Source organism: Cebus imitator, unplaced genomic scaffold (genome assembly GCF_001604975.1).
Source record: "Cebus imitator isolate Cc_AM_T3 unplaced genomic scaffold, Cebus_imitator-1.0 Scaffold329, whole genome shotgun sequence".
In the NCBI taxonomy this organism is placed as follows: domain Eukaryota; kingdom Metazoa; phylum Chordata; class Mammalia; order Primates; family Cebidae; genus Cebus; species Cebus imitator.
In genome coordinates, this window is record NW_016107644.1 from 2957056 (window position 1) to 2971896 (window position 14841).

Genomic DNA, 14841 nt, shown 5'->3' on the forward strand with positions numbered 1-14841 from the left:
CTTCATCAGCACCCCACCTCCTCCAGACACGGATGCAAAAGGCTCCTTCATCAGCACCCAACCTTCTCTAGACATGGATGGAAAAGGCTCCTTCATCAGCACCCCACCTTCTCTAGACATGGATGGAAAAGGCTCCTTCATCAGCACCCCACCTTCTCTAAACATGGAAAAGCCTCCTTCATCAGCACCCCAACTCCTCCAGACACAGATGGAAAAGGCTCCTTCATCAGCACCCCAATTCCTCCAGACATGGATGGAAAAGGCTCTTTCATCAGCACCCCACCTCCTCTAGACACGGATGGAAAAGCCTCTTTCATCAGCACCTCACCTTCTCTAGACACGGATGGAAAAGGCTCCTACATCAGCACCTCACTTCCTCCAGACACGGATGGAAAAGGCTCCTTCATCAGCACCCCAACTTCCCCAGACACGGATGGGAAAGGCTCCTATATCAGCACTCCAACTCCTCCAGACACGGATGGGAAAGGCTCCTATATCAGCAACCAGTGCCCGGTAAGCATTTCTTCCTGGCACTGACCACACACCCTGCCAGGCAGCTCTCAGGCACCTCTGACTGGTAGTGAGGACATAACTTAGCTGCCCCCTACTGCTCCGCCTGGAAGGTATGATCTGATTACTGGCACAGGGAGGTAAGGTCCCCTTAACGGCTGCTGGTCTCTGCCCCTCTGCATTTGGACACTATCTTAACTGAAACTTCCAGGTCCCTAACCCAACACAACTGCCTGGGCCCCTGAGTCAGCAACGCCCCTCACACACCCAAGGCCATGCTCACACAGGTGTGGGGGCATTGCATGCCAAGGCAAAGAAGGGTACGCACCATCCAACTCGCTCCCAGCACCTCCGCTTGCTGGCCTCGTAGGTGAGTGCAGCTTCCCACAGGTCCATGTCTGGGGTCATGCTGGGCTCAGACTGGGAATCAGGAGTCAGGTTGGATGCTGACTGGAATCCTTCGTCTTCCCACTGATCCACACTCTGTGGGACCTGGAGACACAGGGAAGAATAAGCTGCCACTCATTCCTATGTCCACATTTCATCCAAAGGCAATGAGAATTCCAGAAACTTTATCCACAAAGTTCCATTTGCTTCCTAGAGGCAAAGACCCAGCAAAACATTTCTCTGTTTTTCTCAAGTACATGTGTACCATACAATGTTTTTCCCCAAGAGCCATTTAAGGAATTGAACAAAATAATTTGTTAAGACTACAAATTTCCCATTCCATATAACACATAAGCCTCAGTGGAACTTACAATGACTTTTTGAGATGCTTTCTAAAAAGATGCTTTTGAGAAACTTTCTGACCTGGAAATTCCATTTTAGGAAACCTAGCATAAAAAAAATCACACTAAACATTAAAAAACTACTGTACACTGGCTGGGCGTGGTGGCTCACACCTGTAATCCCAGCACTTTGGGAGGCTAGGTGGGCATATCACAAGGTCAGGAGTTTGACACCAGTCTGGCCAACATAGTGAAACCCCATCTCTACCAAAAATACACGTCAGGCACGGCGGCTCACACCTGTAATCCTTGCACTTTGGAAGACCGAGGCAGGCGGATCACCTGAGGTCAGGAGTTTGAGATCAGCCTGGCCAACATGGTGAAACCCCATCTCTACTAAAAATACAAAAATTAGCCGGGCATGGTGGCATGCACCTGTGGTCCCAGCTACTCGGGAGGCTGAGGCAGGAGAATTGCTTGAACCTGGGAGGCAGAGGTTCCAGTGAGCCGAGATTGTGCCACTGCACTCCAGCCTGGGCAAAAGAGCGAGACTCCGTCTCAAAAAAAAAAATATATGTGAAATCAAAGAAAATGAAAATTTAAAAATACAAAAATTAGCCGGGTGTGGTGGCACAAGCCTGTAGTCCCAGCTACTCGGGAGGCTGAGGCAAAAGAATCACTTGAACCTGGGAGGCGGAGGTTGCAATGAGCCGAGACTACGCCATTGCACTCCAGCCTGGGCGACAGGGCAAGACTCGTCTCAAAAACAAAAAACAAAACAAAACTACTGTACACCAAGACATTTGCTGTAGCATTATGTTTATAAATAGCCGGGTATCTCATAGGAATAGAATGACTAATAACAATGTATCCTTGTAGCAATACTGATAAAGCACTAAAATACAAAACTCAGTGAGGACTTACATAATGCCATAGGAAAAAACCTCAGATTATAGACAGCAAAAGTATATCCAATTGCATATTTTATATAACATAAACAGACACTTTTGCCACATGTGAGCACTTGAAATGTGGCTTGTGGGGCTGAGGAACTGAATTTTTCATTTTAATTAAATTTAAACGGCAGCTCTACAAGGCAGAAGTGGCTTAAAGGCATGCCCTGCTAGGTAAAGGTGAAAACCAGCAGACGGGCAGCGCTGTCCTTGCAAAGGAAAGTGGCCGCCAGTAAGCCCACTCCAGCAGCCCCACCTCAGGACAACGCAGCCACCGGACTATCCTCCTTTCACCATGATAAAAGGAGGGCCATAGGGCCCGGCAGGGTGGCTAAGCTTGTAATCCCAGCACTTCGGGAGGCCGAGGCGGGTGGATCATTTGAGGTCCGGAGTTTGAGACCAGCCTGGGCAACATGGTGAAACCCCGTCTCTACTAAAAATACAAAAAATTAGCTGGGCATGGTGGTGCGTGCCTGTAATCCCAGCTACTCAGGAGGCTGAGGCAGGAGAATTGCCTGAACCCGGGAGGCGGAGGTTGCGGTGAGCCGAGATCGCGCCATTGCACTCCAGCCTGGGTAACAAGAGCGAAACTCCGTCTCAAAAAAAAAAAAAAAAAAAAAAAAAAAAAAAACCCAAAAAAAAAAAAAAAAAAAAAAAAAAAAAAAAAATTTGCTGGGCACGGTGGCGGGTGCCTGTAATTCCAGCTACTCGGGAGGCTGAGGCACGAGAATTGCTGAAGCGCAAGAGGCAGAGCTTGTGGTGAGCCAAGATCCCGCCACTGCACTCCAGCCTGGGTGAAAGAGTGAGACCCTGTCGAAGAAGAGGAAGGAAGAAGAAGAAGAAAAAATAGAACAAAGGTCACAGAAAGCATTCTCCAAACCCTGAGAGGGATGACAGAGAAAAAACAAACACTCTACCTTAATGGCCAGCCCAGAGAGGTCTGCACTGTCCGGCACGGGGGGCAGGTCCAGCCGGACATCCATGTCGTAGGCTCGGCTGTGCACAAGCGCACCGAAGAGTGAGACCCGGGTGTCTCTCTCGAACTTGTCACCACAAGGGTCACCAAATGAGAAGAGCCCGACGGTGGGCAGGCCGGTGCCTGGAGTAGCCTCCATAACCTGAAGTGTGTCCTGGATCATGCTGTGACACAAACACTCCTCTCTGGAGATCAGAGACTGAACGTCCCTCTCCAACACACTCAGGTCGTAGCAATCATAGCCGCCATATGGAACGTTTCTCCCCACGTGCTTGTTGTTAAGGAAGTAATCTCGTTTTCTCGGCAGCACTTGAGGGGGGCCGCTCCCTGCCAGCTGAACCAGGAGGTCCAAAACAGACCCCACCTCCACAAGCGGACAGCAAGGGGCTGCTTCAAGCTCCTCCACAAGCTCCTCCAAACGGTCAGCCCTGGGGCCCAGGCCACCCACTCTCAAGTCAAAGGACAACATGAGGATCTTGTTTCTCGCCGGTAGTCTTGACGTGTCGGGCTGCAGCTGAGTCTCCTCTTGAAAAAGGCTTGTGAAGAGCGCGTTGTAGGCCACCTTCTTGAGGCTCCGCTTTGCCCTCCTCCGGTTCACACTGCGCTGGCCCAGGTGGGTCTTGGCAGCCGGCAGGAGGGCCTCACACAGGTCGTCGAACAGCTGCGTGATGCTGGCCATGCCCGCCCCTCCTCAGCTCCGGGCCCCTGGCACGTGGGAAAACACCGCACCCGCTTCACCCACGCTCCGGAAGACGGCGTGAGAGAGGTCGGGAGGGGCCGAACGACAGGCGGCCTCTCCAACCACGAAGCTCAGCACGGGTCTTTTTGAAGGAGGTCTTGCGGTTTCTCGGAGTAAGCAGGCTGCCCGGCGCCCGGCAGCCCTCCGGCAGCCAGCTCGGCGTGTCTTCTCACTCAGCAGCACTCAGCCTCCAGGGAGTCACGGAACCGCGGCAAACGCGAAGAGCGGAACGTGCGCCCGGGCAGTACACAGCGGACGAACCCGGCTTCGCACGCGTTCTTCGAGGCCAGGAGAGGGTGCCACTCTGAGGCTCGCAGGCAGCGAAGAGTCTGGGAGCGCAGCCGAGCGGTCCCGGGGTCTGGCCCGCACGGGGCTTTCCGCAGGCCCGCCCGTTCTCCAGGCCTCACCCGCGGAGAGCCCCCTGCTGCCACTCCCGCCGCCTCCGTCGCGTCACAGCCGCGACTGGAGAGCGCCAGCGCGGACGCGCCGGAAATACGTCACGGGGACGCCGGCGGCCCGTCAGGGGGCGAGGCCTGCGCAGTGGCGCACTTCCGGCCTGAGTCCGGCACCCCGGGTGGAAGACTGAGGCCGAGCGTCCTCAATGACGGAGGCAGAGCCACAGTTTCGTTTGGCCGATGTTTACTGACTGCATCAGGGCTGCGGGCGAAGCGCAGCGAGGCGCAGGGGCCAGGATGGGAGCGAGGGTGGGGCGCACGGGCCGGGAGGGGCGAGGCGGGGGAGCAGGGGTGGGAGTGGGCGGGGCTCCGTGCCCCGGTGCGGCGGGAGCTGTGGGCCGGGGTCCGAGTCACCGGGTCTGAGGACGGCACTGCAACAGGAGCCGGGCAGAGGCGCGCAGCTGGCCTCCCGCGCTAGAGCTGGTTCAGGGCACTCCCCTGCCCTGCCCTGCCCTGCCCTCCCCTGCCCTGCCCTGCCCTGCCCTCCCCTGCCTTCCCCTCCCCATCGAGCTCTGCGGCAGAGCCGGGCCCCAGGGCACTGGTCACCTGCAGCATCTTCCACTGACGCTCCAGCTGCCCTCTCAGGTACCTCAGAGCCTGGGCGTCCTCTGGGGAGGCCACAGAGTAAGGGCCTAGGCTAGGAGGTGCCTCTCCATGCAGCACCCGGGCCAGGATCCCGGCTAGCTGGGGTGTGGAGTCCTGGGCCAGGGGCGAAGACAGAGGCAGTCACTGGTCCTTCCCCTCCTCCCACCCCACAGCACCTCCACCCTGCCCAGCTTACCTCCTCCAGGAGGGCCAGGACTCGGCCGCCTGCCGGCCCCCGAAGCATTGAAGTCAGGAGTGCAGCGTGGGGGCCCTGCAGGCCATGGGCAGGCCCCAGGGCCACCAACACCAGGTCAGGCTGGAAGCCATAGGCCAGGGGCAGCACCAAGCCCAAGATGCAGCTCAGGAACCCACCAGTCACCTGTGGGGACAGCAGAGCCCAGCTCCTCATCTACAGATACCCCTCCTGCTGGCTCTGGCCCCCCCACCTCCCAATCTCAGGGCCCCTGGAGTAGGAGCAGGGAGACAGGAAGGGCCAGAGGCCTGCTGTCATGACAGTGCCAGCAAGCAGCAGCTGCACACATCCAGTCTCCCCACCACCTGTCTTGCCACATGGCGTGATCACTCACCACTGGCAGTGGTGTGGAGACCTGGAACATGGATAGGGCAGCCGCCTCCTTGCCCCTGATGTTCAGCCACAAAATCCTCCTTCCAGGACACATGCATAAGCGTAAGGCCCTGCTCACCCCTCTAAGCCCAGGCAGCAAAGGCAGAGGTGGAAGAGTATTCACAGGCCACGGGCCACAGGCCACAGGCAGGGCTGCTATGACTGCCGAGCCTCTGCTGGAAACCCACCTGGCATTGCCTCCAGCAGCCCTCCAGAACCCAGATGAGGAAGGCTCCATTCAGGACCACACAGTGCCCCACCCACCCGTCACCCTGGGGCACAGGCACATGCCCATCCACATGCATGGCTGGACAGATACAAGACCTGAGAGTCCTACCCGTCATGGGCGAGATCTGGGGGCCAGTCCAGCTGTCCCAGGGCCACACACAGCAGCCTGGAGGAAGAGCTGGCCTGAGGACAGGTTGTGTTCACATTGTCTGGAGCCCATTCCCAGAGCCCTCTGCTTGGCCAGCCAGGATGGGGTGCCCACGGGTCCTGCCCTCAGAGGCTCGGGATGGCCAAGTGAGGCTTACCTCTGAGCTCCATGGGACAGGCCTCTCTGAATAGCCACATCCAAGGTGGCTGCTGCGGCCGAGGGTGGAGTGGCTACGATACCACTGCTCACCTGTGGAATGAAGAAACAGTGGAGGGTGAGGTACCAGCCGACTCCCAAGCCAGTTAGAGAGACCCACAGTTCCCTTCATTCGGTCTCTACGTGGCTGTTGTCAGCCTTTCTCTACACTCAGGTCAAATCACTCCATTTCTGTAAGACATTAAGTCTATAGATATGTAATATATGTGTATATCACTCCATTTCTGTAAATAAAATGCTGAAGTCTACATATACATGTGTGTGTGTTTATCATCCCATTTCTGCAAATAAGATGCTTAAGTCTACGTGTGTGTGTGTATCTATACGTATATATACACATTTTTTTTTTGAGACAGGGTCTTGTTCTGTAGCCACGCTGGCATGGCCTGCAGTGGCTCAATTGTAGCTCACTACAGTCTCAAACTCCTGGGCTTAAGCAGTCCTCCCGCCTCAGCCTCCTGCCTCCTAAGTACAAGTACATGACAGCACGCTTGGCTGATTTTTTTTATTTTTTGTGGAGACAGGGTCTCCGTATGTTGTCTAGGCTGGTCTTGAACTCCTGGGCTCAAGCGATCCTCCCGTCTCGGCCCCTCAAACTGCTGTCATTACAGGCACAAACCACTGCACCGTGCCTAAATCTATGCTTTAAATCAGCCCCTTCACCTCTCTGCCACAGAGCATTTAACTGAAGAAGTTGTGGTCAGACATGCTAGTGACCCCCACCCCTGGGGCTGTGCAGAGCAAGCCCCGGCACAAGACGACATTCACATCCATGTGGCTCTGCACCACCCACCCCTCCTCTGGACAGGCCACATTTCCTTGACAGGTCCTGCTGCCTGCCCCTGGGTCCACAGCACCCCCAACCCCTCCCAGGCGCCCCCACCTGCCCATCCAGCATCCCATCTAAGAGGTACAGGAGCTTTCCAAGTGCAGTGAGGGTCTCATCCTGGGCCAGGGACTCGTGTGCCCTGTAGTAGACCAGAGGGACACACAGACATGAGGCGACTGCACATCAGTCACACACAGGCACAGGTGTTCACATGGCCCCCTCCTCTCCGGGCCAGCCCTGCCCACCTGGCCCAGGCTTCTGTCTCCTCATTCAGGGCTGACCCCTCCTGTTGGGTGACATCAGGGGGCAGGACCAATGTGATATCTGGTGCTGTAAGGGCAACAGCTGGGCAGAGAGGAGGTGCAGGGTAGAGGCATGGCTGGTCCAAGAGGGAGCTCAGTGCAGATGCAGCCGTCTTACACACGGGACCCCCAGGCAGCAGAGGTGGAGGCCTCCCCTCTGGGGAATGGGTGCTGGGACTCGTCGGCACAGGGGTCACATCTAGGGACAGTTCAGAGTCACACCCACTGCACGGGAGCCTGAGGTGGGACCCTGCAGCCCAGCACCCGGCCACACTGACCTTGCAGCTGGAGGCTCTTCCAGTGCGGAGCCTGGGCGGCACAGGCACTCTGGATGGACTCCAGGGCACTGTGGGGCAAACAAAACAGTGGTGATGCCTGGCCTCACGCCCTAGCCCTGTCCACCCTCCCTCCCCTCATACCTCTGACACGGTACCATGGGCCCTGACAGGGGTGGAGCCGGGTCGCCCAGCAGCGTCCGCACTGTCATGCACACTGACTCCGCCAGTGACTCCAGGTGGTAGCCGCCCTGGGAGAAGGATGGAGACATGTTTGGGGCAGGGATGTCACTGGGGTGGGGTATCACTGGAAGGGCCCCTGCCTGGCTCTCTATCCTGGGCAGGACAACCCTCCCAAGTACCCCGCGGGCACCTGGCTCCCATGCTCCTGGCCCAGGAACCCTCCTTGTGTGCTCTCCCGTCACTCACCTCCAGCACGGCACAGACCCGGCCACCAGCCAGCACCTGCAGCAGCTGTGTGAGGTGGGCGAAGCACTCTGGTGTGGCCTGCATTTGCCCCTGGAACCAGAGCCATGTGTGATGAGGGGCCTGGACCCCAGGACCCTAGAAGCCCTCCCTGGCCAGGCCAGGTCCTCACCTCAGGGTCCCCGATGGCTGAGTCAAATCCTGCCGAGACCAGCACCAGCTCAGGATCAAACTACAGGCCAGACAGGTGGGGAGGGTCAAGAGAGAGGCTGAGCCCGGGTGAGGGTGAGCCAGGCCCATCCTGGCCCCTCCTGAGCACCCTCCCGGCCACACAGGAGTGGAGCAGCTCATAACCCTCCCCTCCTGCCTTCCCTGTGGCGCTCCAGGCACCAAGTTCCCCTCCCTCCCACCCAACTGCCCTGGAGGGGCCCATCGTGCAGTCACCTCAAAGGCCAGTGGGAGCAGCAGGTGCAGGAAGGCGGCCACGTAGTCAGCGTTTCCCATCCCGACCTGGCAGGACATCTCAGGCTACATCCTGAACTGTGGGGCAGGGGAGGGGTTTGGGGGGAGGGGGCCGGGGGGGCCGGGGGCTTGAGGGTGGGCACCTGGTTCCAGGGGAGGTTGACGGTGAAGCCGAGGCCCTGTCCCCGCCCCACCGCATCCGCATCCGACTCTCGCAGGAAAGGCCAGAAGCGCCCGTGCTCATAGCGGTGCCAGGAGAAGTAAAGGACGCTGCCAACAGCCGGCCACGGTCAGAGGTCAGAGGTCAGAGGTCAGGGCCCTCCACAGCTCTGCAGTCCCCACAGAACCCTGACCTCTAAGCACATGTCTGTATCTCACCCCTGGATTTTCCCAGGCCAGGCTGCACACCCCACAAATGGGGATGCACACTCCACACCCCTGCTCACCTGGGGTCATCCTCAAAGAGATACTGGATGCCTTGGCCATGGTGCACATCCCAGTCAACGATGAGGATTCTGGACACAGACAGCGCTGGTGGCTGAGGGGCAGGGCCTCCCACCTCCAGGAGCCCCACCAGGGATGGGAAGGTGTGGGGTGAGCTGTCTCGCTACCTGCACCGCCCCTTGCTGTGTGGTCTGGCCCACACCCCTGCAGCCAGCCTGGCCCACACCCCTGCAGCCAGCCTGGCACACACCCCTGCAGCCAGCCTGGCACACACCTGTGCAGCCCGTGTTTCTGCTTGGCATGTGCAGCGGCTATGGCCACATTGTTGAAGACGCAGAACCCGTTGGCAGCTGCCCTCTGGCTGTGGTGCCCAGGTGGCCTATTGCATGAGATTTGAGGCATGTCAGGGTCGCCCTGCCCCTCACAAGGCCACCCATGGAGGAGCAGCCGGGGTTACAGGCAGCTCTCACCTCACCAGGGCAAGCCCGTTTTGCACCACTCCCGTGAGCACAGCATCCACCAGCTGCAGTGCAGCCCCCACGGCCAGCCTCGCACAGTGAAAGGTACTCTGTGGGGGCAGGGGCACGGATGAGCCCCCTGCCTTCCCTGCTGCCCTTTGCAAGCCATGCCCACACTTGTGCCAGGCTGCAAGGCCTCAGCTGCTGAGCAGAACAGGCCAGTCCCAGGTGCTGGCAGTGCCAGCAGGCAGGTGTGCAGGGCATGGTCACATGCACAGAGCAGAGTACACTGGCTGGGGTTGGCAGCCATGGTTGTGAACACACAGAGGCAGGTGCCTGTGTGTCTGGACGGCTGAGTGTCCAAGGACACGCACCGGGTGGAAGTAGATGGCATCAAACTGTCCAGACAGCGCCTGCAGCTCCTCCTTGCCCAGGACCTGGGTCTCCCTGACCAGGGACACGTAGTCGGGGCTGTAGACAGGCAGGCAGGAGAGGCAGGGTCACCAGCAGGAGCAGGTGGCAGTGTGGGAGAGGGAGCGTGTGTGTGCTGGGATTGGTGGTGAGAGTGGCCACCCTGTTGCTTCCTCAAGCCCACCCGAGGTCCATGTGAAAAGGCTCTGTCCTCGAGGCTGGCAGGCTCGGGGCTGGCCCAGGTTCCTCTGTTTCTAGGTGAGCATTCCCCCAATCATGGGGCACGCCCCCGTCCAGACCTGTGCACCAGGCCCAGTTCCTCTTCGGAGGCCTCGCGGGCTGACAACCGCAGACACCTCTGTTCCAGGCCGCACTTCCGCAGGCGGTCCAGGGCTGCAGTCAGGCGCTCAGGACGCTCAATCTCGCACTCGGGGCTGGGGCAGATGGGGAGCTCAGTCCAGAGCTCCCTCCCCGCACCCCACCTCGGCCAGGTCCCACTTACTCGTCCCAGAGCAGCCGGGTGGCCGTCATGTCCTCGTGGTACACAAGCGCGGTCCCCATGGCTGCGCCGTGGTCACCCTGGGTCCCCAAAGGGCCTCGCTAGCGGTGCCTGGCACTGCCCGTCCCCACCTTCGGCCAGGATTAGCCAGAGGCCTGGGACCTGCTTGGGGCCCAGGCGGGCGGCAGGCGGCGGGCACCGGGCGGGGGGCACCGGCCTGGCGGGAGCGCACAGAACCCAGGAAGGCTCCGCGGTCCCAGGCGCGCAGGAGGCGCCGAGCAGGGCGGCGGTCGAAGCAGGAGGCTCCCCGCGCCCGGCTTCCGGCTTCCTCGCCTGGGACTCGGCTCCGCCCGGCGCGGTGCTCCGCGAGCTGCCGCGAGCCCCGCCCCGGAGTGAGGAACCAGCAGGCGCGGACACCTTGGCGCGCCGGGCCGCCCGCCCTCCGAGCTGCGCTGCGGCTCCGCCTCCCCCTCGGCTCCGCCCCGATCCCCCTAGAGGGGCGGGGTCCCCACCCGAGCCCACCCCTGCGAGCTCCCTTCTGACCCCGCTCCCGGGTCAGGGTCCAGCGCAGCCCCAAGGCCCACCCGGGCCAGGCGCGGGGAGAGTCGAGGTGAAGGGAAAGTGAGACTCGGGGTCCGCAGGACAAAAGCCACGGGGCGGGAGGAGCCGCTGGGGACGCAGGTGGCACTGCGGCCGGCTCAGGGCGGTGCATTGGGGCGCAGCGCCGCCCCCGAGGCTTAAGGAGGGAGTGAGAGTCCGGCCCAAGTTCAGAGTCAAGGTCAGGGTGGAGGCAGGGACGCTGGACTGGAGTTGTGGGGGGCGGAGGGAACGAGGACGGAGAGGGATCGAGGAAGGCTGGAGGCCTGGGACGGAGCAAGGTGTCTGCAGAGGAGACCTGAGCCCACCTGGAGCCCAGGCACCACCCTGCCCCCACCAGAGTTCGTGTCCAGCTGGGTTACAGTCTTGGGCCCCCAGTCCCATTCCTCAGGCCAGCTGTGGCAGGAAGTTGGGCCCAGCATAGGCAGCGGCCATGTCACAAATCAGCGTGGCTCCAGAGCCAATGGTCACGTGCCCCCGCCCCCATGCCTGGAAAGGCATGAGGGTCGCTGGATAAAGGCCTGAGTCTGTCGTGGCAGCTCAGTGGGCCCAATGTAGCTGCACCAGCTAGCTGTGGGCATGTCCACCAAGGAGGACGCCCAGCCTGCCCTGCCCCTCACTGGTCTCTCTCTGCTGTGACCCCTACCCTGGCACAAGTGTGGAGGCACCGGTGGCCCATGGTCCAGCCGCCAGCCACCCTTGGAAACACTGAATGGCCCACAGAGGGCAGCCTAGGCATAAAGATACCACAGGGGCATTGTAGTGGGTGGGGGCTAAAGGTTTGATCAAAAACAAAACCCAGCCCTCTGTGCTCACCACTCCACCACAGGGACCAGAGGGGTCTCAACATGTCCAGTGTGTCCCCTCCCTCCCCAGGAACCTGCTGGCCTTGGAGGGTGCAGAGAGCTAGGATGGATCCTACACTCCTCCCCATCAGGCCCTGCCCTGGGTCTGGCTTCGGATCCACACACAGTGGCTTAGACTCTAAGCCTTTAGAGGAAGGTCACCACCCCATAAGAGAGGAAGAGGCCAAGTCCTAATGTGGACTCACTCCTAAGGCTCACTGGCACAGGCCTAGGGAAGTGGGCACCAGCTTTGTGGCCTGGGGTAGATGGGACGCTCAGGCCCCCCTACTAGCTCTTAGGGTCTGAGCTCTCAGGCCAGTCTCCTCTATATGCAGGCCAAGGGCTTGGAGGCCTCAAAGTGGGACCCAGCATGAGGACACACAGCCAGAGCAGGGAGCTACAAAAGGGTCTATTTCCTTCCAGCCATGTGGGTGCCACACAGCTGAATGACATTCCAGGCTGGGGGTGCAGGAAGGTCCACTGATGCCCCCCAGGAGAGGGGATGTCCCTGAGTTGGTGCCCTGTGCCCACCCTCTGTCCTTCCTCTGCATGGCCCAGAGCAGGGCCTGACCTGAAGCCCCACCAGCTCCAAGGTTTCTGAGGGCAACTGGCAAGGGGGCCACTGCTCCAGGGTTCAGAGGCCATCCCAGATCAGGCAGAGGTCCTGTCCAGAAAGTTCAGGCACTTCTCCAGGATGGGCGCCCAACAGCAAAGGCACGGGCTTGGGGAGGAAGATCCATGGAACCTGGGGTCCACTCGGACGGATACCTTGGGATGCAAGCCCCAGCCAAGGTCAAGGTGGCAAGGGTCCCCTCTCAGGTGGAAGGTGAAGGTGGTCCTCACTGCCACCACCAGAGCCCAGAGGTCTTCACAGAGCCGTCTCCTTGGAGACCCTGGCCCCCAGCTGCCGGGGAGGCTTGAAGCTGAGCACTTCTTTGTAAGTGACACCTGGCAGGGGAGCGGGGAGTAACAGAAAGGAGGGTCAGCCTTTGCCTTTCATCCCAGGAGTCACTCACAGACACGCCCGGTGGTGCCTTGTGGGGCCTTTCTCTAGTCCTAACAGGTATGGGCCACTGAGGGAAGGTTTGTGTAAAGACGCCATTGCCCTAGATCCGGATGTCCAGGGATAAGGCGAGGTGGCCAGGGCTTGGCCACGTGTCCACTACAGTCTGTCCTAAGAGCAGAAGCCCGAGCCACAGCTGTGTGGGTGGGAACTACAGAGAGGGCCCTACAGCCCATGGTTTCAAGTCATCTTGTTTAGCAGCAGAAACCTTTCACCAAACAAACCCAATCTCAGAAGCAATCTTTTTTTTTTTTTTTTTTTTTTTTTGAGACAGAGCCTCACACCTCACACTGTCACCCAAGCTGGAGTGCTATGGCGCAATCTCCACCCATTGCAACCTCCGCCTCCTGGATTCAAGTAATTCTCCTGCCTCAGCCTCCCGAGTAGCTGGGACTACAGGTGCCTGCCACCATGTCCAGCTAATTTTTTGTATTTTTAGTAGAGACAGGGTTTCACTATGTTGGCCGGGCTGGTCTTGAACTTCAGACCTCATGATCCACCCGCCTCAGACTCCCAAAGTGCTGGGATTACAGGCATGAGCCACCGCTCCCAGCCCAAACTCATAAGCACATGACTAAGCACACACAGCTAAGGGTAGAGGCCCTACTGCAGGCATTCAGGGACCCATGACCCTAAGGAGCACAGGTAAAGAATCTCAGCCCATCTAGCCCAAGGCAGAGCCAGGACAGGGCCTGGAACACAGCACAGCTCCCAGTGCCCACCTGCTGTCCCTAGGCACACAGCCACAGGCTGGTCATGCAGCTATGAAGAAGACAGCACAGCCTGCCATCTTGGGGCAGAAATAAAGCCAGGTCCAGCACAGCCCCAGGCTACATCATAGCTGTGGGAGCTGGGGAGGCTTCCCTGAGTCCAGCCTGAGGCTGCACAGGCCTTGGCCAGTCCTCCAAGATGAGGGGATGGTCCCTGCTATCAGGAACGGTAGTGCCGAGCTATTGGCGTTGGGGTCTGGACTGCTCAGGGGGGCTGGGAAGGGACAGGCGAGGCCCTGAGGACTATCTTGTGTATACAGCTGTCCAGGTGGGAGGGATCCCAAAATGGGGCAAGGAGAGGCAACAACAAATTCCAGAGCTGTGAGCAGAGAGGCCATAGGGACGAGTGGACATGGCGGGGGTGTCAGGGTGGCCTGGGTCTCTGGCCTGGACATGGGGGAAGGGCAGGAGGTCTGGGGGCCAGGCAGGGCTAAGTGGGCCCTGGTGCCCTGACTCACAGCTGCCCCTTGCCATTCCCAGGCTCCTTCTGTGCCAGCCTCTGTGCCGAGTCTGCCAGGAACACCCTCCCTTCATCTTTCAGCTCCAACCCAAGGTCACTTCCACCAGGCCACACGGCCCCACGCTGCTCTCTGACCTCCCGTCCTCCTCACCTGATCTGCACCCCAGGGACAGGGATCCAGAACTCTGAGCCTGGCCACCTGCAGAGAGCCCACCAAGTCCACACAGGCCCTGCCCAGAGCCCCCCACTCACGCTTCCATTCATCCAGTGTGCGGTCCACATCGTCAAAGGAGTCATCATACTTCTGGGCCTGGGGCTCATCTTCTGTGTCATGGAGGGACTCAAAGTAGGGGTGAGCCAGCGCCTCAGCTGCCGTCACCCGCTGCTCCGCGTCCAGCACCAGCATCTTCTCCAGGAGGTTCACAGCTGTGGGGGAAGGTATGTCAGGCCAGACCTTAGGAGGCCCCACACTACAGCACCCTGTGGCCCCCACCCTAGCCAGCCCTACCCAGAGGGCTTGCATTGGTCAGGATGGAGGCAAAATCCTTCTTCTCCAACTCAGGGAGGCCCTTCATGTAGTTCTTGGCCTGTGTGGGAACAAAGGGTGAGGGGCCAGCACCGAGGCCTGAGTCTGCCCCCAGTTCCACCAAGCTCTCCACTGACCACTGACCTCATCACTCTGCAGCCGCTGCACAAACTCAGCTGGAGGCGTCCCTGTCACCTTCATGATCTCCTTCAGCTGGTCCAGGTCTGTACTGAGGTCAGGAGCACAGCTCGGATGCCAGAGATTGGGGCCTTCACCATCCCTACCTGGGCAGGAGCCATCCCCACCCCCCC

General features: G+C 59.6%; 3 protein-coding genes across 15 annotated transcripts in view; all 3 read right to left on the reverse strand.

Annotated features, from left to right (window-relative positions):
• Positions 1–4384, reverse strand: part of TUBGCP6 (tubulin gamma complex associated protein 6) — a 29633-nt gene extending 25249 nt beyond the window's left edge. For 6 of the 7 annotated variants that reach the window (XR_005196385.1, XM_017504881.1, XM_037730070.1 and 3 more), the window contains exons 1-2: positions 3109–4384; positions 839–1002 (exon numbers count right to left, since the gene is read on the reverse strand). Coding sequence is in view for 6 of the 7 variants with exons in the window: in XM_017504881.1 (XP_017360370.1) it covers positions 839–1002; positions 3109–3846 (902 nt within the window). In the remaining variant the exon portion in view is untranslated. The remainder of the gene's footprint in view (positions 1–838; positions 1003–3108) is intronic. The other variant, XM_017504882.1, reaches the window with a different exon arrangement.
• Positions 4385–4528: 144 nt separating this feature from the next.
• On the reverse strand, positions 4529–10722 carry HDAC10 (histone deacetylase 10). 5 transcript variants are annotated; one of them, XM_017504893.1, is made up of 20 exons: positions 10273–10717; positions 10070–10204; positions 9734–9830; positions 9372–9469; positions 9176–9280; positions 8904–8972; positions 8601–8727; positions 8440–8505; positions 8168–8227; positions 7999–8088; positions 7714–7820; positions 7573–7640; positions 7238–7493; positions 7047–7131; positions 6105–6196; positions 5909–5965; positions 5534–5612; positions 5143–5325; positions 4908–5060; positions 4529–4732 (listed from the first exon to the last, which is right to left on the reverse strand). In XM_017504893.1, exons 1-20 carry the CDS (start codon positions 10329–10331, stop codon positions 4712–4714), a joined length of 2007 nt encoding a protein of 668 aa, XP_017360382.1. In that variant the 5' UTR covers positions 10332–10717; the 3' UTR covers positions 4529–4711. The 5 variants fall into 5 exon arrangements, 3 of the variants coding, with proteins under 3 accessions (XP_017360382.1, XP_017360386.1, XP_017360383.1); XM_017504897.2 differs by having other exon boundaries at positions 9377–9469; positions 10070–10718; XM_017504894.2 differs by lacking the exon at positions 5909–5965.
• A 1377-nt stretch (positions 10723–12099) lies between these two features.
• MAPK12 (mitogen-activated protein kinase 12) overlaps positions 12100–14841 on the reverse strand; it is a 9097-nt gene continuing 6355 nt past the window's right edge. For all 3 annotated transcript variants that reach the window (XM_017504902.2, XM_017504901.2, XM_017504903.2), the window contains exons 9-12: positions 14675–14754; positions 14513–14591; positions 14257–14430; positions 12100–12659 (exon numbers count right to left, since the gene is read on the reverse strand). In XM_017504902.2, the coding sequence (XP_017360391.1) occupies positions 12580–12659; positions 14257–14430; positions 14513–14591; positions 14675–14754 (413 nt within the window). In that variant the 3' untranslated portion in view covers positions 12100–12579. The remainder of the gene's footprint in view (positions 12660–14256; positions 14431–14512; positions 14592–14674; positions 14755–14841) is intronic.